General features: G+C 39.5%; 1 protein-coding gene across 8 annotated transcripts in view; it reads left to right on the top strand.

The window, feature by feature from the left end:
• Window positions 1-24336, top strand: part of LOC128020944 (protein Aster-B) — a 50021-nt gene that overhangs the window by 16474 nt on the left and 9211 nt on the right. For 3 of the 8 annotated variants that reach the window (XM_052607772.1, XM_052607770.1, XM_052607771.1), the window contains 3 exons: window positions 17362-17578; window positions 19723-19743; window positions 24126-24210. In XM_052607772.1, the coding sequence (XP_052463732.1) occupies window positions 17362-17578; window positions 19723-19743; window positions 24126-24210 (323 nt within the window). Of the gene's footprint in view, window positions 1-7662; window positions 7938-13642; window positions 13890-17361; window positions 17579-19722; window positions 19744-24125; window positions 24211-24336 lie in introns of those variants that run through there. The other 5 variants (XM_052607766.1, XM_052607764.1, XM_052607769.1 and 2 more) reach the window with 5 other exon arrangements.

Here is a 24336-nt window from a genome sequence, read left to right as displayed (position 1 = left end):
AGAGATCAACATCCGCACCTGCGAGAATCTGTGATTTGATGGAACTAGGCACGGGGGGTGGTTCCATAGCGGCGGCATTAGGTGGAGTATGTAGAGGGGTCGCTGTGAATAGAGTATACTGCGGTTTAGCTTGGGTAGAGGAGTTGGAAGGAAGATGAGGAGGGGCCATAACCGTTTGCGGAGACATCCTCACGCACGGATTATCCCCTGGAGCTGGGGTCGGCCCGTAGGGAAAAGGATAGAAGGAGAAAGGCGGAAATGAGGGAGGGGTTGCACCCGTTTGCGGAGGCATCCTCACGCATGGATTGAACCCCGGTGCTTGGGGAAGCCCGTAAGGAGAGGAAGATGGAAAGGAGGAAGGAGGCCAGCCTGCTTGTGTTGCTAGCTGAGGATTCCCAGCTTGGGTGTCTGCAACTGGGGCTGCTGGCCATTGGTGGGGAAAAGAAAAAGTGGAGGGGTAAAAGTAAGGAGGCTGAGCTTGAGCGGCTAGCGGAGGCAGCCTCGCGCTAGTCTTTGCAGCCGAAGGTAAAGTAGAAACTAGTGGAGGTTGGAAATTCGCGCCCGTAGGCACTGTTGCATGCGGCGAGGCAGCTGAAGGAGCTGCAGAGATAGGTTGTGAAGAGGGAGGCAGTGCGATGGGAGGAGCGGCCGAATTTGGGGCGTGGCCCCGACCTGCTGATGATCTGCTATGTCCTGACGCTTGGGGGGAGCCGGAACTTGAGCTGGAAGAAGATGACATTTGTGTGACACGTTGTTTAGACCTGTGGGCTTTGGTTACCTTTTTGGAGGTAGGTGGATTATTTCCCAGTGTGCTATAAAGCTCATAGAGTTGAGCTTTGCTCATGTTGCGAGAAAACCTGACATCTGAATTTGACAGCGCTTGTCTTAATCCTGCGACGGTCCATTTTCCAATGGGTGGGATGGATGGTGAAGCCGATGCATGTGATGTTGATGGTGATTGGATTGGCTGTCTCGATGGTGGAGGTGAACGGAGACTTCGAGGTGTGTGCGTATCCGGCCTATTTCGTCTTCGCCCACGCGCTGAGGCCTCGGGCTCGGCGCTGCATCCCGGTTGAGAAGGAGGTGCCATGGGGTCAGCAGAGGAAGCTGCTTTAGAGCCGGTGGCTTGCTGGGGAGCTTCTAGCTCATTGTCTGAAGGGAAGAGTTCGAGTTCCGACATCTGGCGGACGAGTGGATGCCGAAAAACTGTCGTGGGACAGGAGGTAGGAAGACTGGATATATATACGCGTGCGTGCTATAAGATGATTAGCTAAACGAGATGCACCTGTACCAAATTGGATGATTATCTGATTGTGCTTCTCCCGAACTTTGTTAATAAAACCACATACAGTGTGCAGGTCCATAAGAGTTTAGAGCATCATGGTTCAGAGCAGGATTTTCTCATGCACTTCACCCGTTAAAATGGGCTGCCACCCACGAGTGTCCACGCTAAGGAAAAGACTGCATTTTCGCCGGGATTCGTGAGTACTTTTTGTGTTTTTGGCTCTAAAGTGGCTCTTGAATGGTGTTGTATACAGACTGTAAGTGGCAGGCAGAAATTCATGGTCAGTTGATCCAGCCTGAATTACTGTAACAGATACGGTTTCCAGTGATCTATTGAATTACGCTTCAATCTTTTACAGTAGAGACTTCAAGAGGAGAGAAAGGTAAACTCCTGATTATTCAGTGTACTGATACATTTGAGCAATGTTTGTGTAATAATAATTTGTTCTTCAGAACAGAAAGTCACATATTTGTGCATTATTTGCATCTGTAGTGCCTTTTAATACACATTGTTTTGCATTATTACATATAATTGTAATACATACTGATTCTCGGTTCTGCCTTTTAAATGTATGCATTTCATTGAAAGCATGTGATCAAGTGTGTTTAGTTAACAGTTTAAAGGAGTGGATAGACTTATAGAAAAATATAATGCATAACAATGTGAATTATAAGATATTGAACTTGTGTGACTTGTGTTAGACAATTTAAAAGGTTTCAGTATCATATGAGATTTCAGTAATTCACCCCAAAATGAAAATCTTTAATTATTTTCTCACCATGTGTCATTCCAAACCTTTACGACTTTTTGTCTTCTGAGCAACACAAAAAGAGAAATGTAGAATAATGTACTGAACGCTTTCTTCCATGTACAGTTGTATTATCTTATAAATTCTTATTTCATGGAAAGCATATGTGAACTTTTCAGATAATTCAACTTGGGTATAATGCACAATTCATATGGACTGCTTTTAAATAGTTTTATGATGCTTTTTTTGGCATTTTGGAGCTTCACTTTCATAATATGGAAAAGAGCAGCAAGGATATTCTTCAGATATTTTGTTTTTGTGAAAGCCATACAGAGGACATGAGATTGATACAATGAAGACGGAATCTCTTTAACAAGCTATACAGAATTAACATCTCTATCTCACACACACACACGTGCGCGCACACACACACACACACACACACACACACACTGTGAACACACACACGGTGCAGTGGGCAGCCATTTATGCTGCAGCACCCGGGGAACAGTTGGGGTTCAGTGCCTTGCTCAAGGGCACCTCAGTCGTGGTATTGCCAGATCGAGAACCCACAACCTTAGGGTTAGGAGTCCAACTCTCTAACCAAGACTTCTCTTATAAAGGAAAGGTTGAACTAAAAGCTACCTCAGTTGTTTACAGTTTAAATGTAGGTTTTAATAAATGTTTATGCATAATACATTTTCATTTAGTTTTGCAAATTTTTGTTTCTAATTTACTGTAGTTACATGTATTATATCGGCCTTGTATTGGCCATTCGGCCATTAAAAATCTCATATCGCTCGACCAGCATTTAAAACCAAAGTTAGCAGTCTGGTTTCTACAACTTTCACTTAGGAACATAAATCTGCCTTTAAACTAGAAAAAATAAAATTCAGATCTAAAATTTATCTGAAAAAATTTGATCATGATATTTTATTTATATCACCTGCAAAGTCTTTATCCAGACTATTTAATGTGCTTAGAGGTGGCATAAATGCATTTACAGCTATTAAAACTGTATCCTAGACGCTGAGGTGGGTCAGAACAGGCATCATTTAGACTGGCTTTAATGCAGTATTTCGTCTTCACACTACATTTTGAGCAGACACTGAGCAGCATTAAATCATTCAGACCTTCAGACATTTTAAAAGTTTTTTGTGGCCACGGTATCTGTAAACTACATGAAAATATGAAATGTTAAATATAGCAAGAATCTTTTTAGGGAGAGAAAGCCGTGAATAATGTATGCTTCCTGTTATAGGCTTGCTGCACTTTTCTTTTGCAGCATAAGCATCTCCTAACAAACTATAGCAAAAAAGGGCAACTCAGAATGTTGCTGATCATGTCAAAACGAAATCCCTGTCCAATGTACAAGGTCTGACCTCACCTTAAATACTCAGAGGAAAAGAGAGTGAGGCAGGCAGAGCGATTTCCTTGTTAATAAGTCTGCCTTGAACGACTGCAAATTAAAGGACAGGAACACTGGTGCACGCACACATATGCACACACACGCATCTGTGTTCAAAGCTTTGTGCCTGAAGAGAAACAGATCTAGTTAGTCTAGTTACTGTGACAGGGACACACTGACCCTGAGCTCACGTTGACCAGAAAAACATGACATGACTCTGTCACTCTCTCATCCTCTCACTTAATTGTGTGTGTGTGTGTGTTCACTGCTGTGTGTGTGCACTTTGGATGGGTTAAATGCAGAGCACAAATTCTGAGTATTGGTCACCATACTTGATTGTATGTCCTTTCACTTTTTTATAAGTGGCGGAAACCCACCCAATCTGGCAACATTGGTCAACAGCTTGTCTTTCAAAATAAAAGTATGTCATAAGAAAAAAAAAATGTAGAATGATGTTTTTTTTTTTTGTTATCGATGTTGTTTCTTTGACTATTCACTTTGCAAGCCACTCAGAACAGTCTTGGGACCCACCGGTTTGCATCATTTGCATCATATACTTGAAGGAGCCACTGTATAATCTGTATATGACCACTTAAAGTAGATCAAGAAGTTTAGATTTGTTCAGTATTGAGTTTGAGATTGATCTTTCTATCCATCCAGATAGTCGCTATCAAAATAATTGAAGAATGTGGAAGCACATTATTGCTGGACATTGTTCCTGTAATAATTTTTCAGGCTGCTCAATGTGCCCTGGTTGCCTCTTGTGTTCTTATTTAATTGGTCAGATCCTTGTGAAAGATTTGCAGGCCATCTTTCATCTGAGATTAGACAGAAACCTTCAAGCAGTAGCGTCCTGTTACCAGAGCTGATGATTCATCAGATAACTGTAGACTGATGTTATCTAACACCCCAATCAGATACTGCTCTCTCTCTCTCTCTCTCTCTCTCTCTCTCCGTGCCTCTCTGCTTTTTCTTTTCCACTGCGCTGTAAACAGAGTCCCGTCTCTCATACTAAGCTCATGTGCACTTCTGACTTACTGTCAAATGAACTCTTTCCTCAGACATTCGTAAATTTAGTCCTCTGTGGACATCTGTCTGTCTGTCTGTGGGCACTGAGTCATTTTACTTGCAGATTAAACTAACTCTCAGAGTTCTTTGGGTTTTTGTCAGGAACAGTGGGCTGTATAGAACCAGTGAAAGTAGGTCATGAGCGACTGATTGAGTTCTCCTCCTTGTGTGGGATTCACCAGTGCTGCTGCATAAATCTCAGTAAAACACCAGAGACCTTGGTGTTTGTATCATAAGTCATCTCCTCAGTAATCTGTGAGGTATGAGTGGATCTGCATGGAATCTGCAATGAATTCCACAGATTTCAATGGGTTTTGAGCACAATTCATTGCTAAAGTTCTACATATCTGTAAATCTGAACTGTAGAGCTTTCTGCATATATATATATAGAGAGAGTCACAACCTGATATTCCAGGCCAATTATTAGGCCAATATTTTGCCTCGGCATTGGCTAATGGTTGGACAGTTGTTGTTGTTTCCCCTTCATCTTAAAAAAAGCTTTTTCTACCCACAGCCTTGTCAACATTTTATTTTCAGTAAAAATTGTATGAAATAAGTATTCTTTTATTAATAATGTTGCTCTTATGTTGGCATTATATCAGAAGTTGACAAATAGTTAATAATGTCTTCTAACCCTCTGAGCTCTTTTCAGTCGTATAATAATCTCTGTTATTTTTGCTAGTCAGGGTTGTGTGCAGTGCTTGGTTTAATTTCTGTGTGTGTGTGTGTGTGTGTGTGTGTGTGCATGCATGCAGGGATTAGCTGCCTCACTTCACTCTCTCCGGTATGCTCACTAACTAAGCCTGACAGTCACCTCATCACCTGACTCCTCATGCTCTCTTCTCATTGGCTGGCTCCTGTCAACCTCCATACGGCAGTGAGCTCAGCGATGCCGAGGGGGCGGGGCTATGTAAAAGCTGTCGGAGGCCATTGGGCCGCGAGGGTAAACATAGCATGACTGGACCCACATAAATAAACTCCAGCCTCCACGGGCCTGGTTCGGCGGGAGCCAGAGATCCTCATCTGTGCTTCCCCACTCAGACCCCTAGAGACCCAGCAAGGGTAAAGAAACGTGCAACCAATGATGCAACCGATTACATATACCCACAGAATACTCACAATCTTATTGGTGGAGAGGAGACAGAGTGATGAAGCCAATCATTATATGGGGATGATTAGGAAGCCATGATGGTCAGAGGGCAATGGGCAAATTTGGCCAGGATGCTGAGGTCACAACACTTCTCTTTTCTAAAGACATCCTGGGATTTTTAATGACCACAGAGACTCAGGACCTCAGTTTAACATCTCATACGAAGGATGGTGCTTTTGTTACCTATAGTGTCCCTGTCACTATTCTGGGGTGCTAGGACCCATGCAGACCACCCCCTTCTGGCCTCACTAGCACCTCTTCCCCATGAGGTCTCCTATCCAGGTACTGACCAGGATCAACCCTGCTTAGCTTCAGTGGGCAACCAGATGAGAGCTGCAGAGTGATAGCTGCTAGCTATTTAAAATGATTTTTCCATATTCAACTGCCTTTGGGACAAGTAACATTGCTAATCAGATCATATAAGAATTAAAATATTAATTAATGAAAGGATATAGTTTGTGCCACATATATAATTTAATCCCATGGGGGAGTGAACATTTCCCATTTTTTATTTTGTCTTCACAAAACTATACTCATACATTTAATTTCCAGATAAAATTGTGTTTCAGATGGCATACGGTGGTGTGTTGGGTTCACATTCAGAGCCTGTGATGGAGCTGTCCATTCAGCACCACAGTGACATGCACTCACTCTGATTGGCTAATGCTTTTACAGGGATTCATTCTGATTGTCAAATCCTCTGCCAATCAGAATCCGCTGCAGGATTGGAAAATGGGAATTATATGGCAATTTTTAAATGTGTTTAGCAATCTTTAAAATGTGCATGTGTGCTAGTCTTTTAAGTAGTATCATAGTCATCCGAAATAGCAGTTAAACTTTCAGGTTCAGGTGTCTTCATTCTAGTCTCTTCAAAAACCTAAAAAAGTGTATTTTTAATATGTATCTGTCTACTTAAGAATTTCACAATGAATTAAATGTGTTACAATTCGTGGAATTTACTACTAATTTCTGAATGATTTCTGAATGTTTCTTCCTTTTTTTTTTTCGGTGTAAGGTGTGTTCTCACCGATAGTGACTGAATCAGTGGAAGTCTATGTCCTGTTTTTTTTTTTTTGTTACTGGGTGACAATCACACACTTTACTGTCTGCACTTCCAGTGGTTCAGCACTGTGTATTTGCATACATCCATAACAATTGCTATCTCATGTTACCTAATATCACTAAACGAACACATTTTGTCAGTACAGAAACAACTTTTCTAACCTCTAAAATAAAAGGGAAATAATCAGCTAGAATACTTTTCATGCCTAAAAACCCAACTCTAATCCTCAACAATTATTGGTTGATATAAATGTTGTTCTGGGACCAACAAGGATGTTGATTCAGGAACATCTCTTACTTTGCAAAATCATGGTCACTGTATTTAAGAATGTCTGGAGACTAACTCAGCAAGATCTTGTCTTTTATACTCAGTCAAAGCTGAACGCCACATCCCTCAAAAATGAGTCTGCAACTGCTGTTGCAATTTACTGACACATTAAGCCCTTTTTCCGAAGACATATCACAATTTTATAGACGTTTATGTGTTCAGACAGCTTGTGGATGTTTCTGTGACCTGTGATTCTATGGGATCAGAGAAAAACTGCTAGCCTGTACACCTGCCTAGATATTTGCCATAATATCAGCAGTGTGTGTGTGGCTTATAGCAGCTCAAACTAGGATAGAACAAGACACCATACAATGCATTTCTCTCATACATACACACAAACACACACACACACGCACGCGCACACACGCACGCACACACATGCACACAAACACTCACACACACACACACACACACTGTTCAAAGTGTTTACCATTCATCTGTATTAAGGGATTAGCGGACCAGCTGTCGACTGCCTCATAGTACCTCACACACCGCAGCAGCAGTGAGACCAGACATGACTCTCTGAGTCAGGAAGGAAGCAGGGGGGAGTGGCCTGAAGGATCTGAGCATGCTCAGTGAGTACCGGATTGAGATGAGAGCCGTTCATGCCCTCATCTGCAGGAAGAGAGAGAGAGGCTGCTGCATTTCAGAGAGGTGCACATGAGCGCTTCACACACAGGATGTGGAAGTATGGCTTTGCCCGGCACTTTCATGCAGAATAAGGCATTCTGAGTCGGGGCTGATCACCTGTGCTTGGGTCACGCGAACCGACCCGGATTATCATCCAGCTCAGGATGCCTTGGGAAAGGCGGCTCGTGAAATGGGAAGATGACACTGTGGGATCAGGACTGCCTTTACTGCACTAATGAAGGGCTTCAAGCTCGCCTGGTAAGATAAAAGGATAGATACCACTGGTCTGCCATGGGCCTCTCTTCTCTGTGCAGTTCTCGTTTCTGTGTACCTCTTATTTTAGTGTCGCAAGAAAGAGATTTTGACTTGCCAAGCTCATCCTAAACACCTGCATTATGCTGTATGCGCTCTGAATCTGTCGCTGTCAGAGATCTGCAATGACGTATTAATGTCCGTTAGTTTAAATCAACCAAGTACAGTGTCGACTTGCTCTGATGACTGAATTCATTCTCCATAGCTCCAAGCGATTGGCAGTCACACAGCTGAGGCTGAGATGGTTGACTTTAATGTCAACCTTTTAATGGTTATGTAACAGTGCCCTCTTAGATAGTGTTGGATAGTGACAGCTTATTTAGGGGTTTTGAGTTCAGTATAGATTAGTCTTTGAAGAGACAGTGACAGTGCAGTTTTCATGTGATAATATCTTTATATTCCTTTTTCTTGTTTCATGTATATACACTGCTACATATGAACAAAACAAAATATCATAGTGTGCTATTTGTGATAGGTGTTTAGTGGTGCGATGCAATGAAAAAAATTGGGAAAACAAAAACTTTGCCAGTTGGTATTATGAAGCAGTCGCTCGATGCAAAGAGTTTTAATTGTTTTTCACACTGAACTGTGTTTTGGACACGTTCTTGTCATTTGTAATACCGTACATTTCAATCTGATAAACGTGCTAAATGCAAATGTTTGTTAATAATGCTGCAAATACGTTACAGTAGATCAGGAGTTGATAAAGCTTGTATATGAAGAACTTGGTGTTAAGATGTCTTATCTGATAGGGCTAGTGTCTCAGTCTTGTAGTCTACAGACATTTCAACTTCATGAGAGAGAGAAAAAAATTCTGTCACGTGTTATAAAAACCTCAAACACAGATGACATCTTTATCGTACAGAGCATTTGCAAGAAAATGTGCTGCATATAATACAATTATTACATGCATACATACATACATATATACATGTATATATATATATATATATATATAGTAATGAGCATTTTCGTTATTAATTCTAAATGATTAGCCTGGTCTGGAAAGCTGCTGGTCTGCATCTTGGCCTCAAGGTGTCTAGTTCTAATCTGAGATTTCCAGAAACTCCCCGTCTGTCATTGGTCAAACAAAGAAACTTTCCCATCCTAAACTCGTCAGTTGGAAATTAGGCCAATAATACCATGGTTTTCTAATATACACTATGCTACTGAATTATATTCTGTCCATCCTATTTTGCAATGCGGAAGTATTTTCTGTGATTGCGCAAGACTTCTGATTCATTAGCCACTGTACATAATAACTAAAAGAATAACGAGTGCAGTAAGCAGTTAAACTATTTGTGCTGCAAACCAATGTGTTTATGGTAATGACAATACAACTATATGATGTCTTGTACAAACGAGATGTCTTGTATAGCTAAAATAACTGGTAGCAGATGAAACCGGAAGCCATGCGCATGCAAGTTGCAAATAGCTACACCTGCGCTTACGTTAAAAATCAGCAGATACAATGGTATTTTTTATTGTATTGCAGTGTATTTCATGAATTAGTGAATTACAATAGAACCTGTCAAAAGAAACATATTACAATAATACATGTTACAAAAACATGGAATGCCTTGGTATTTTTTGTAAGTGGTTTATAGACAGTTTTCCCTACACTGGTGTATCTGTACAGTTTTTTGATAATTAGCTGCTCTGCGGTAACCGTGTGGACAGTCTCAGCATCTGTGTGCTGCTGTGTCCTCCGGTGGGACTCATGCTCCCAGCGCTGTTTAATGAGCACTGCAGAGTGTGTCCTTGGATTGGGTCTTCACTGTGTCCATCTGTGTGTGTTTCCTGCAGTGAAATCCAAGAGACAGGTTGATAAACAATTATGAGTCCCTCATGAAAACACATCACAGATTTGCCATTTTGTTTACTTTTATATGATTTTTTAATTAATCCTGTATGATTATCCAGATTTATAGCATCTCTTTGTAGAATACTGTATAAAGAAGATGTACTTTCTAAGGCAGATGTGGTCACATGACCAGCTCTGTCACAGTCGAAGAATGCGAGTGTGTTAGAGTGTTTCAGTTATACTGCACAGACTGCACACTGTTAAAACAAAATGACTGTGTGTGTATGTAGTATGGAATGATAAACATTTGATGGTGGCTACATTACTTGACAGATGATCTGACTGTATGGTGTCCAATAGTTAAAAGTGTAGTATGTAATATTGACAGCTACATAGTGGTTGAAATGGGTCCCCCAGTCCAAATTCAAAATATCGGAGATGTTTCTGTCATTCCGCCCCCTCTTCCGCAAACTGGATGTTCATGTGGGTTGCCAGATTGAGGACACACAACAGGAACAGGAACAGTTGACAATGGAAGGTGACTATCTTTACAATGTAATTTAATGACTTTTTTAAATGACTCCGTTCGTTTGAAAGCTCCCATGGCTAGAATACACTGTGTTTTCCACCAATTGGCAACTGGGGATGTCAGAACCCAATTGGATAAACTGGCAGTGGGTGGAATCACAAAACAAAAACATACATTCTGGCATGGATTCATTGCACAATTTAAAGCAGAATAACTGTCTATACTGTAGTATTGTTTTTCAGAAAAGCAAGTATGTGAGTTTGACATGTTTCCTGAATATCTGCAAACACGTTAAGGTATTTTATGCTTTAGTAGAGTAAAATAAATTACATACAGCACCTTAAAATATGTCAGGCAGCTGGATTAAGTAATAAGACAAATACATTTTTATTATGATTGATGCCTTATGGTTCATTTTTCTCATGGAAAATAGAGGTCAGGTGCATTGCATTGTGGGATACGCCATTTCAAGCAGTGTGCTCTGATGCATACTGTTCATGTTGGAAATTGTACAGTAGTAGGTGAGCTGGGTATTCTATGCATACAAAATTGTGCATGCTTTTCACAGTATACATAGGCTACTGATTGTTATAAAGCTTTTATTATAGTAAAGATGGGCTGTTTGTTCCAGTTATGTTGGTGTTTAATTCTTTGGGGTGATTTATTGTTGTTGACTCAGTGCTGCAGTTGAAAAGCATTGAGCAGATTACAGGCCTATTTTAATCAGAGATGCACTGTCTCTCTCTCTCTCTCTCTCTCTCTGATTCAGTGTAGATCCGACTAGCTTGATTTGATTCACAAATTCATGGTTTGATTTGTTCTTTTGTTATTTTCATTGTCTTATTCCTGTCTCTGTTTCTGTGATGTTGTGATAGTAAATCATCCGATTATTCTTGAATTATGATTACAATCTGATGTGACCAATATTTAGGGTCTCTGTGATAAGACCCTAATTTAAATGTACTACAGTAACATAGAACTGATCCGATTCTGATCTGATTTAATATAATCTAACTGAATCATGATCTGATGCAATTTTTTAGATACCTAAAATGAACAGATGACAGTTTAAACAGACCTTTCTGATCTTATTAGACTCTCTAATCTAATCATAACCTAATATATTCTGATTTTGATCTGACTCTGGTCTAATACATTTATACTTCCAGTCAAATATTGAGAATAATTAAGCTTTTGAATGTCAATGTTAAACGTTGCAGAGATGCATCCTTAGTCATTTTGACATCATCCCTCAAATTTGTTGCAGTGCTTTTTTTTTTTTTTTTTTTTTTCAACAGTCTGAAGATGATCTGCCTTGAATTTGGTGAAAATCAGACAGATGGTTTAGATGAAAAAAAAAAAAAAAAACTAGGTTCAGCCAACTATGGCAAAGAGTCATTACAATAGGCTAATATACTCAAAAGTAATTACATAAATTTCATTATAGCTCTTTACCAATAGATGGTGCTGCCCTGAAACCTTTTTTATACCATCAGGGCATGGTGCCCAAGACACATATCGAGTTTTGTAATGATACAGCAATGCATATATAACATTTTATGATAAAAATTCAAAATGGCCAACACCCAAAATGACTGACATGGGAAATTTGGGTATGGTTTAACTCGGCATGCTGCACTGAATCTAAAGAAACCAGTTTTGTCCAAATCGTTTTGAAGTTCTAAGCAAAAATAGCCATTTTTTCATATCTCTGAAGAAACTGTCCAGGTAGCCTCAGCTCTTATAACACACACCAAGTTTGGTTTCAATATGCTAAAGCGCTGTGCAGATAAAGCCTCATGTACATTTTGCCATACTCTTCGTCAGATTCGTTCGCACATTATTCAAGAACTAGAGAACTTTTAGGGTGCTTTCACTTGCCTGGTCCGAACCTGAGTTCGGTTGCTCCCCCCTCCCCCTGCCCCCGCTGGACTGTTCATATTGTAATATTTGTGTCCGAACCACGGTTCGCTTGTGTCATCAGGCCAGCAGCTGTTTACCCCGTTGCTTGGTAACGACAGCGCAGGAGAAGGCGGCAAATGCATAACATTAATCTCTGCAATTTTATGTATTACGTTTTTGAACCGTTCATTTTGTTTATAAAGCTTCGGAACATAACAGCACTTGCGTCTGTCTTACAAATGCACTGAAAATGCTCTAAAGAAAGTTGAATGTGAACATAAATGAGATGTACAGCTCTCTGCTTGCAGCGCGTCAGTCACGCTCATCAGGAAAGTGAGTGAAACACACACACAAACACACATTTTCATCAAATAATTTGTCATTAAACGTGGTTCACTTCCGTGATTTGGTACGATTGCGTTCACATAATCACCGAACCATACCAGAGTTCACATGAAGCATACCCCAGACCACCGTTTTTAAGGGGACTCGGGTACGGTTCATGGGTGCACATCCGAGTACGGCGTTCACATCGGCCAAACGAACCCGAACTCTGACATCAATCGAACCCGGGTGCGCACCAAAAGTGCTAGTGTGAAAGCACCCTTAGCCATTGTGGTCTGAAGAGTCTTGACCGAAGTCTTGACCTTTAGAATTTTACATTTTGGTAAGCATTCGACGTGAGCCAAGGAATTAGAGGAAACAATTATTTTGCTTCTAAACTTTACTGTTCGAAAGTTATGAACTGTTAGTGGTGCTAGGGGGTTTGAGTTCAAGGCTCCATACTTGCTACGGTTAATGTTGAGATTGTCCTCTATTTGCGTGCCAAATTTAATAACTTTCCCAAAAAGTGGTTCTATGGGCTGCCGTAAAACCCCCTGGGAAGAAGAAAAAGAAGAATGCCAACGGATTTAATAGGTGCCATCGCACCTTCGGGTCTTGGCCTCTAATAACTTAACCCAGTCAGTGTATTTAAATAATTTCTGAAGGATCATGTGACAAGTAATGATGGTGAAAATTCAGCTTCGTTATCATAGGAATTGCCTCTTTTATGATACACCAAAGAAACGGTCATCGTTCAGAAAAATAACAGCACATTGCTCTTCAACAACACTGAGGATTTTAGCCATCATTCACACATATGCAATATGCAATAGTACTATCGGTTACAATACAAGTTATGCAGTCCAAAATGTATATGTGTGCAGAATTTGCTGGCATATGCATCACAGGAGAGGACAGAGTCAGCGAGCGAGTGAGAGTGAGAGGGGAGTGGTGTGATTGGACGGGGGGAGGGGTAGAGAGCCAGAGACTGGCTTGTTGTTCAAGCTGCTGACGTGTGCGGCTTCATTCAAGAAACCCATGCATATTATATCAACCCCAGCCGTCACACAGGAGTCGTTTTTCACGTCCTCCTGTCCCCGCTGACCCTGACAGAATGATAGCGAGAGACTAACAGGATAGCAGAGGAAACGGCCATGCGGAAGAGCGAGAAAACGAGAAAGACTGCTTGAAAAAAAACAAGGATGCTGGATTCAGAGATGATATGCTCCGCCTCCTCTTTTCCTCCTCTCTCGTCACATCACTCCATCCCCACACTGCAGCCACACTGAATGAATGAAGCTGAGCCCAACGCTTTCATGTAGCCCCTCATGGCCACCAGGTTTGTCTGTGTGTGATTTTTGCATGAAAATCATGAAGGGAAGTAATTATTTTTGCATTTGCATGATGGGCAGGCACACTTGACATGTTCATTAGCGGCAATTTCCAGTATTTCAGCTATCACAGATGCTTTTGCCACCTTTCAATATTTATCTGAGTGATTTCTTTGATGCTACCAGCATCTTTAAACCCATCTCAGCAGTCCTTCTTGGAACTGGATGAATTTGATGATGTTTTTAGAAGAATATCTGATATGCGTCATTTGACCAGAGCGATGCATCCATTTTCTGCATGTTGCAAGCATTTTTTTTTTTTTTGCATCACATACGAGCATTTTCACCCCTTCAACCAGTGTGAGAAAGATGTTTATCACTGCTTTTTGCTCTCTATGTAGGCTAGCGTGAGAGAGCTTTAACCTCCAACTGGTGGTTGGAGAAAAAAACACTTTCTTAGACCAGAAGTGTGTTGCACACTTAGATGTGTGTTGGTTTTTTAGTCTCAACATTTAAGCACAAATGTGAAAACTGCATTCACACATATACATGTGAATACGCCTCAGTGGCCTGTCATTAGGTCCCTAATGAGTGGCGCTATGACAGGTGAGAGGTGAGGAGAGCCAGACAGCCAGCCATAATAACTGCTTTTTTTCTATAGTTTGATAAAGACCTTTTATCACTAACATCAGGTGCTCAACATGATAGACAAAGCTTTTGTAGAAGACATGTTTTGAATGGATTATGAGGTACCTGCTTATTGGACTCTGTGCGGTATGTACTGTAGATTCGAAAAAAAAAATAATAATAATAATTCACACACTTTGCACAATATATGTACTATCTAGTGCACAACTATTGGGTAGCAGTTTTATTTTAGCATCATAGAGACACTATTAGTTTTTTGGTAAAATGTAAAATTTTTATTTACATATTTGTATTTTTTTTTTTTGTAATAATTATGTTTACTAAATTGGGATTATAGCACAAATATAAAAAGGAACCATAAAAAAAACACAGGAAAAAAGGTACACAGTTCAGATTTGTAAGAGGAATAATTCATACATAATAATAATAATAAAAAAAGAGTACAGAAGAATATCTCCAGAGAATTATAAAATGTCTATATAACTTTATTTTATATCAGTTTACATTATTTTAGTTAAGTTAACCTGAAGGAAAATGAGAAATGTCGCCTTGTCAACTTTTTTTTTATTTTTTTATTTTATTATTATTATTATTTTATATTATTATAGTTAACATTTTTTATTTCATGTAATGAAAATGTTATGGTTTTATTTTTAGTTTACTATAATAATCCTATAATATATATATAATATATATACTATAATAATATATTTAAAAAAAATATATTTTTTTACAATTTATTCTTAAAATATATACTATTAATTTATCAGTCAATATTGATTATTTAATTCTGCATGCTTGTTTAGTATGTTTTTACATTTTAGATCACACTTTCCATACTGTACCTTATAAAAGTTGTGATGCCTAAATTCACTAATGGCATTTAAAAACGATTTTTATTAGTATTTAGACTACTTATTTAGACATAAATACAACAGAATTTCAAATCAACAACTTTGCAGTTCATTTGCCAGAACTGTGCTTCTCATCCTCACTTTGTATATGAAATTTGATGATGGTCAAGAAAACATTTAAGCAGCTGATCTAACAGATTCTTGACAGCAGGACAGATGTAGACATATGTACCAGTAATTTGATGCCACTGTTTCTATAAAGGTTTCATCTGCAGTGATTTATTTGCCGTCAGAACCTTGTACAACATGTGGATGTGTGTTCTGGGAGGGAACGGCTGCCTGAGTGCACAAGTGCATTAGGCTGATATGAAACCAGAGATATTGTGAGGTGTTTTATGAGTTGCTGTGTTTTATCTGCTCTCTCTCTCTCTCTCTCTCTCGCTTTATCTCTCTTTTGTCACACTGTGTTTGTTTTTCCAGCCGGGCAGCTCTTAGCTCAGGTACAGAACATTAATAATTAAGATCGGTGCCCGCTCTGAGGGACAGATGAAGGGCTGACAGCAGGAAGATGGAGGATTGCTGCATGGAGAGATTGAGATAGAGATAGATGAAGTGCTTCCCCTTCTGATTGAAAAAAACCTTTTCATTTTCAGTGTTATTAACATGATCTTGACCTTTGTGAGCAATTCTGTGTGTTTGAGGTCAGCCAGTGGGTGTCATTCTGATGGTTTTTCCCAGAAGACGACTTTAATGTCTAGAGGTTACTCTTCATTATAGAATAATTAATGGAGTTCTCAGTTATGCTTTATTTACAGTGTGTGCTTTATTAACTTTGCCTACTTCGATGCTTCTCCTGAAAGCTCTTTAGAGAAATAAAATGAGGCAGTACAAGTGTAGAACTGCATTAAAGGGGTCATCGGATGCTACATGCACTTTTACAAGTTGCTTGAACTGAAATGTGTGTTGGCGGTGTGTGTTCACAACCACCCTATAATGATTAAAATCCACCTAGTGGTTTTTGTATTTTATCTCGTTAAACCATTTCCCCTTTCTCAAATCGAGCCGATCTCAGATGCCTATCTGTGTGACGCCACAGAGACGTCTACCCACACGTCACACATCCCCGGTCTACCTAAATACGTCCATGTCCGCGTGAATCATTCGTGATCCAGTTTCAGCAACGGAAGAAGCGAGTATATGTTTTTTTGTTGAATCTTTGCAAATCTCCTTTCCTAATAATGTGCTAATTAGCAAGTTTCACGATGAATGCGGCTAAAGTAAACCGTCTCTCTGAGATTAACTCTGAAGAGGGGGCGGGGTCAGCAAAGCTCATTAACATTTAAAGGAAAATCTACAAAACAGCTTGCTCTGAAAAGAGCTGTTTTTGACAGGGTAAAAGAAGGGCATTGTTTTACACTACCACTGAGAAATTTTGACCAAAAGAATCATATCAACTTGTGGAAAATGGGCATCCGATGACCCTTTTAAGCTAACTGAGACTTGTTATAGCACTTGCATATCGTTGCTCTATTGTGATTGCTTCCATGGTCCTTATTTGTAAAACTTTTTACATTCTCAGTCTTGTGTCTTCTAAAGATAATATGATAATGTCAGTGATGTGGAAATTCCCAGCAGTACTGCAGTGGTTCTTGATGTGACCCCCGCTGTTGTGTGTTTGGTCAGAGCTGTGAGATGTCAATCTGAATACATTCCTAAGCTGAAAGGGCAGAGGTGAAAGGCCAATGAGTGGCCTGCTAGGAAAATGTGTGTGTGTGTGTGTGTGTGTGTGTGCGCGCACTTTTGTTTTGGTGGTTGACTTCTGTTGTTTTGCCGGCTTAAAGAAAACTTGAACCATCTCCCACATGAGCACCACTGATCAGTGTGTCTGGAAGTTATGTGCTTACTTCCCAACAAACATTTGTATTCCTTGTGAAGTCTAGAATCTGTGTTTTACTGGATATTTGTCTTGTTTCTGTAGCACTGCCAGTAACTCGAACCGCAGCTCGCCAGCCTGCTCGCCTGTCCTGCATAAACGCCTGCGCTCCCCAACGCCCCAGAGTCCAGAGGGAGAGAACATGGTGGAAAAGAGCTCCGATCATTCCTCTGATAAAGCCCCCTCCACCCCGGAACAGGCCATCCAGCGCACCTACAGCCAGTCGCTTCACAGCACCCGCCCCGCAGGGAAGAACTCCAAAGTAAACATGTGTGACTGTACTTACTGTACTTCTGCTCTCTCCGTTTTCATATACTGCATGTCTTGCACATTTATTGCTACGATGGGATTCAATTTCTTATCAGTGCAGGTTTTTAAACTCAATTCTGCGTCGCGTTTTAAAATTGCAGATGATGTGTACTCATAGAGATGATAATCCACATGTTCATACATGATAACGGTGTTTGCAGTTTTAGTTTTCCAGTAAATTGAGTTCAAAACCCCGTGAGCTGCCTACTAAAAAATTAATTTAGACATATTATTTTAGCAACATATTCATTGAGGAAAAGGTAGTCCCAGACAAGTCGATGATGATGTCATTTATAAATAAATAATTACCTATATACTGTGTGTGTGTGTGTGTGTGTGTGTGTATGTATATATATATATATATATATATATATATATATATATATATATATATATATATATATATATATATATATATATATATATATAAATGAATTGACTGTTTTACACAATATATCTAGTACTTGATAGAGCATAAGTTTAGCAACAAACATATATATATATATATATATATATATATATATATATATATATTACTAATTATATTAAATTATCTTATTTAGTATTTTAATTTCAACTTAAATATTTTGCTTCTAAAGGTGTACAGTAGACAGCGTGGCAGCTCAGTAGATTTTGAAACCGAGCTCTTGCTTTCATTTTCATACCATTGCATCTGTTAAAGGATTTCATTTCCAAGATGAAAGGTTAAGTTCTCCTCTTCAAGAAGAACAATGCATTTTATGAAAAGGTATGCTTTACAAGAGGATATCATTTGAGAAATACTTTATGCCTGTCCCAATGTGAGGCACATTACATTCTGGTCTGATTTGAAGTTGGCGATCGTTGGATAATCATGTCATATCCATCAGCACCTCGTGTACAGGAGTAATTCGCAGAACATCTCTTCTGTTATGTGGAGAAGCTTTACCACCCAACAGTTGTTATTTTCTTTTTTTTTTCATTTCTCTGCACTTATTCATAGTTTTCTTTTTATTTGTTTTCTGATATCTGTTCTTCCTCTCATGCATGCTAGTCCCACAAGAGACTGTCTAAAGTAAGCATCACTCTTTTCTTCTCTACTGTACTTCCACCCTGCCTGTGAGCCATCCCATTATGCTCTGCTTCACCTGTCTGTGCTAACCTACAGTAGTACATAATAAACAAACCCAGTGTGAAGCTAGCTAGTAATGCCAAGTTAAATGTATTCAAGTGTGTCTGAATCACTATGAAAAAAGTTCACTTGTAATAGACAACAAACTGTACCGAGGCAGCATCAAACCAAATCAGATTTCAGTTACCGATGCCATAGTAGAGACGCATAACTTGTGTCGCAGAGGCAGAAAAACATATATTAGTAAAACATCTCACACCTAACCTCTTACTCTTGATGAACTCTCTCTCCAGTATGACAGATTAAACCTGATTAAAGTAAGAACTCAATATGTGTGGCCTTAAATCCCGTGAGAAGAGTCCGCAGTAGAGAACTGTAGAGTCCTGATGCTCTGTCCAATGCTCAATGCAGAGATTGCTTTTAGGTCTTTATTTGCGTATGTGTACCGTAAACCTGTATCATAATCACTGCTGAGGTTGTTTTGAGCTACTTGTGATGTTGTAGATCAGTTCTCTATAAAATGCACAAAACGGTTAGCAACATTTTATAGAAAAAGTTTAATTTAGAGTAAATACTGCCCCCTTGTGGAAGCGTTGTGTATGAGGAATGTGCAATGGTACAAGCACCAGTGATCCTTTAGGATATGCTCAAATGAAGTGCACTTATACCTGTGCTGATCAAACATTTTTGATAGATAGATAGATAGATAGATAGATAGATAGATAGATAGATAGATAGATAGATAGATAGATAGATAGATAGATAGATAGATAGATAGATAGATAGATAGATAGAGTAATCTGGATGCAACACACAGGTATACCTGCACATTCAGAGTTAAACCCTGTGGTGTGTGTATAATATGTAGATAGTCAAATGTATGTGTTTTTATGTATTTGAATGACTCCCTTAAAAACCCACTCTAATGTTCCTCTGTTCCTCTCTTGTTTCTTCCACCATCAAATTCGGATTCTTCAAACTCACAGAAAAGTCAAAGCTGGTATAACGTAAGTCTATTTTTATTCTTTTCTATGTTCTATTTATATCAGTGATTTTTTTAAATATTCAGTGTTGTGTGTTTGTATGATATCGGCATTTAGGGCTGGACAGTGTACTGAGTTTGTATGATATATCAATATATATTTTCATAAACGACATCGTATTATGCAATATCATCTATATCGATATACAGTGAGGCCTAGTTTGATAAAAATTCGATCTGAAAAATTGTGGAGGACACAGAGAGAACTGCTGCGGGGAAAGTACATTATCCAGTTTGTCCTAAATATGAGATATACTCTCATATATGTTAGCAGTTAGCACCTTTTTGCACATAATAGCCCATAAGCCACATGGTTACTTTCACTATATTTGTTTTCATTCTCTTTAACCTGTTAGTGTTTCACTGTAACTTTGTGACATACAACTTAAAAAAAAAAAAGTTATAACTTTGGAAAGCAGGTATAATCAGTGTCTTTGCCAACAAGGCTTCATGCTGTGATCCCATTGTGTTTTTTTTAGCTAATAGCTTTCAGCTATAGTCAACTATAGAGGCTACATGAGACTAGTCAACATCTGTTTCTGAAAAAAAAAATAAAAAAAAAAATGGGCAAAATATTTTTTTTCCTTATCCAGTTCAGTAAGTTCTTACAGTGACTTTCCTAAACAGAACAAACCTCAAAGTGTCACCTTTCAAAAGAGACCAAAACCATGCATACTGTATACTCCAAATGGTTCAAGAACAGCATGAAGTTTACTTTCGGTATGTGTTTTGTAGGCCTTCTAGGCAAATTGTACAGGAATGCTCAGGGGTTACGATAAACATTGTTACATTGCACAACATTGGGCAGGACTGGAAAGGCTTTATTGGTTGTAGGATGATGTCGCCTCCCAGTGTTGTTTGAGTTCAACTGCTTTCACAGACATGTTGGAAATAATTACCTATTTCTTCTCTAAAGCTGGATGTTTGACCTGATTTTCCCAGCATTTATTTTCCTGTGGGAAAGAATTGATTTTTTTTTTCTTCGGGTCAGGCAGCTCTTCACGACATTTTTTTCAGCATTTCACAAGTGCCTTTGTGATGTTTTGTCAGTGTGTTATGGTCGGTCATAACCTCTGGGCCATCTCGATGAAAGTGCACTGCAGAACAGCAGAACAAAGACTGCAGTGTTCTCTCTCTCAAATAAACAGTTTCTTTTTCTGCCATGGATCAGGCTGTGTTACTGCTCGAACATAATACATATACGAATGAATTTTTCTAAGCATGGTATAGCTCAGATCATTTGATTCTGGAGGAATTTGATGCATTTGATGAGATTTTGAGGTCTCTCCTGAAACTCAAGTCAAAGAATTTTCTCTCTCTCTCTAGAAAAATCTTAAGAAATGTAATCATATTGTCTACATTTTATCCCTACATTTTAGTTTTACATTTATGTTTTTTTACATTTTATCCCATTTTCCCTAGAATCACTCAGTTGAGCAGACCAAATTTTGACAATAGAATGGATGATGGTTTAAACTTGGCTTAAAAATGTTAGGGAGGTACAAGGGCAGTCTGAATGAAGCTTCTGCATGTCTCCGTAAACGAAGAGAAAACAGGATGTGTGGACACCAAAAGCTGTGTGATAACAGATAACAGTCCCTGTTAATAAAGATCAGCAGGAAACAATGATTCTAGGACTCCCTCCAAGTGTGCGCTTATCAGAAAACATTCAACTTTGCTCATTTTAGTTTTTCCTGAGTGGACAGATGAGACGGACACAAGCTGTAAGATGTCAACTTTAAAACACTCTTCTGACATCCATTCCATTAGGGAATCAGTGAAGAAATAACATTTTCAACTACAGGACTGTATAGTTTAATCAAATCCCATGTGGTCGCGGGGAGGGTTGAGTCATTTTTATTTGAATTGCTCATTTTACAATCCATTACGTTTCAAAGACTTCTACAGAAAATGATGCATTAGGCCTTCAGACCCTGAGTGAACATGCGAAGAGCAGCTGTGGCAAGAAAAGAAAAAAAAAAAAAACTCCCCATGACGCTAAGCCAGCGGAAGAAAAATCTTGAGAAGAACAGGACTCGTCCTTCTATATCTCCAGATTTAGATTTCGGTAACTATCTCAAATGGAATACCTATATGACCCAGGCTCGACATTGGGCATCAAGTGACAACCCGACATAGTACCAAAATTGTTCAAATAAGGGACTCTCTTAGAGCTTTCGAAACAAATGCAATGATAGGGTTTTACTAAGTGTGTCTTGCTCCTGAGCTGAACAATGAGTCTGCCTCAGATGTTTTGCTTGAAAGGGGATTGAAGGAGAGGCCAGAATGAGAGATGATTCACCCATTTGGCATCCCCTCGTCGTCCCCCCTTCCTCTAGCGCAGGAAGTTAACTAGAGTTCGTTCACCCCGTGAGAGTGCGAGTATGAGGGAGAGCGGGAAGACTGAGGCGTTGTCCTTGGCCGTGTCTAAACACTAACACCATAAAATGACTTGTGCACAATGGGGGCCTCTGTGATTCTCTCTCAAACTTTCTTTATCTCGCCATCCTATATTTTCCTCCACCGCCCACTGTTTTGATCTCTTACTCCCACTTCATGAAACCAAAAAAATTTCTCCTTTTCATGCGAATTTTTTGGGCTTTGTGATGAAATGAAAACATTAGTGGAAGCTGAAGTGTCTTGTTCAGTCATTAAGCACCTAATGGTCTTCAGGAAACTGACTATCAGTGCAGTATAAATGGTGTTTTTGCTACATTTCTGGAGAGATGTCAAATCTAGGTTGACCCGGGATGGGGAGGGGTGTAATGACAGTCCTAGGAGAAGCGTATAAATCTCACAGCTCTTCGATCATGAGTGAGAAAAATGTACAGCCTGAAGCAAGGAGTTTACTACATCTGACACGGCCCCTCCTCTCTCGTCCCCTTGGCGTTCTGTTGGCCAGCTGGCTTCCCGAGCTCCTCCCCCTCCCTGTTTCTCACACACAAACATTCTCTCAGGCCACTCCCACTCCTCTTGGCAGAATTGTTTTGTAGAAAATCTCAGTGAGAACTCTTTCCTGCCATAGTAAAGGGTTGCTCCAGCTCAAGTTGGAGAGAAATTTTGCATCCTCTTGGAAGAAATTTACTCAAAATTGCTCGTGGCAGACGAACGCATCTTGGCTTGCAAGGATATTAATGCATGCAATTTTGAATATGCATGCTGAAGAAAGAATTTTTTCTTTGTCTGAAGAGAAGAGTTTTTTCCTCAAGCAGTCAAACACTTTTATATTTTTGGATTTGTGTAAACGAATGTTTGCCTCTGGATATTTCTAGGTTAACAGTGTAACAATTTAGTTTTTCTTGACAGAATTGATATTTTCTCGCCATGCATTAGATAACCGGATTGAAAACCTTGAACCGTTTGGATCTAAAACACTGTAAAGTGGCAACATTCCTCAGTTGTTGACTGGATCTGGAACTGCTTCTTGTATTTTGTAAATTTGGTGGATCAGCAGGTGTAAACCCTAAAACAAGAAGAGAGCAGCTGCAAGGGACATTTCCATTCTGAGAGCATCAAGTGATCAATTCCAAAGGACGGACATTGCTCCATGTTACCACTAACTGTCCTCTGTGTCTTGTTAAAAATTTGACTCATTTCCTGAGGAAAACGTGCTCCATTTTTATTGTCAAGAGCGATGTGTGTATTTTAGTGTGAGGATTTTTCCTGCTGTCTGTGGAAGATTGTTTTCATGGTGTTTATGTGCTGAGACTTACTTAAACAGCAAAATAGATAATGCCAAAGAACAGTTGCACAGGTTACTCCAGGTCATTTCAGAGCATGGTGAAACTGCACTGGATCTCAGCGCACATGTTGTGAAGCATTACACCTCAGGAGACAAGTGAGACAAGTGGCATCGACTCCAACGCTGGACAGGAGCGATGGAAATCCTCAGTTTTGAAGCAGAGTCTGATTGGTTCTATGACTGGGAGGAGGTCCAACAACCCGAAGTGCCTCCGTGTGATTGGACGGACCGGGATTCTGAGAGCGTTCCTGCTGTAAGCAACCAATCAGAGAGGAGTAGAGAAAAGAGTTATCTCCCTCCTTTTGTTTGGATTTTGTTATGTTAGATCATGAGCATCTCGCAAACTGTTGGTGGTTTCAGTCAGGACAGGCCTGCAGAGGATCTGAAGTACTTATCCAGTACCTTGGTGTAGATAATGAAGCCAACAGAGCATTGAAAAAAATAAATATTGTAAAAACTTTTTATGTTGTATATGGGGGACACAAATGGCACCTGTTTTTTAGAATGACCCTTCACAGTTTGTCTACTTTGTACCTTTTGGGAAATGCTGTTTTGTCTGTGTCTGGATGTTTGTGTCTCATTCTCTCTCTCCTCTTGTCTTTCAGGTTTTGAGTCCCACATACAAACAGCGAAATGAAGACTTCAGGAAGCTCTTTAAGCAGCTGCCTGACACAGAGCGCCTCATTGTGGGTGAGTCTTATATTTGATCTTTATGCTACGGTATAATACTGTAGGAATTAAAATTTTCACAGCTTTAAATTAGTATTTAATTTTTTTCAAACTAGTGATAGCTAATTACATTTTTGGTGTGTGTGA

This window comes from Carassius gibelio, chromosome A10 (assembly GCF_023724105.1).
Source record: "Carassius gibelio isolate Cgi1373 ecotype wild population from Czech Republic chromosome A10, carGib1.2-hapl.c, whole genome shotgun sequence".
NCBI lineage: Eukaryota > Metazoa > Chordata > Actinopteri > Cypriniformes > Cyprinidae > Carassius > Carassius gibelio.
This window is presented reverse-complemented; position numbering and strand designations above follow the sequence as displayed.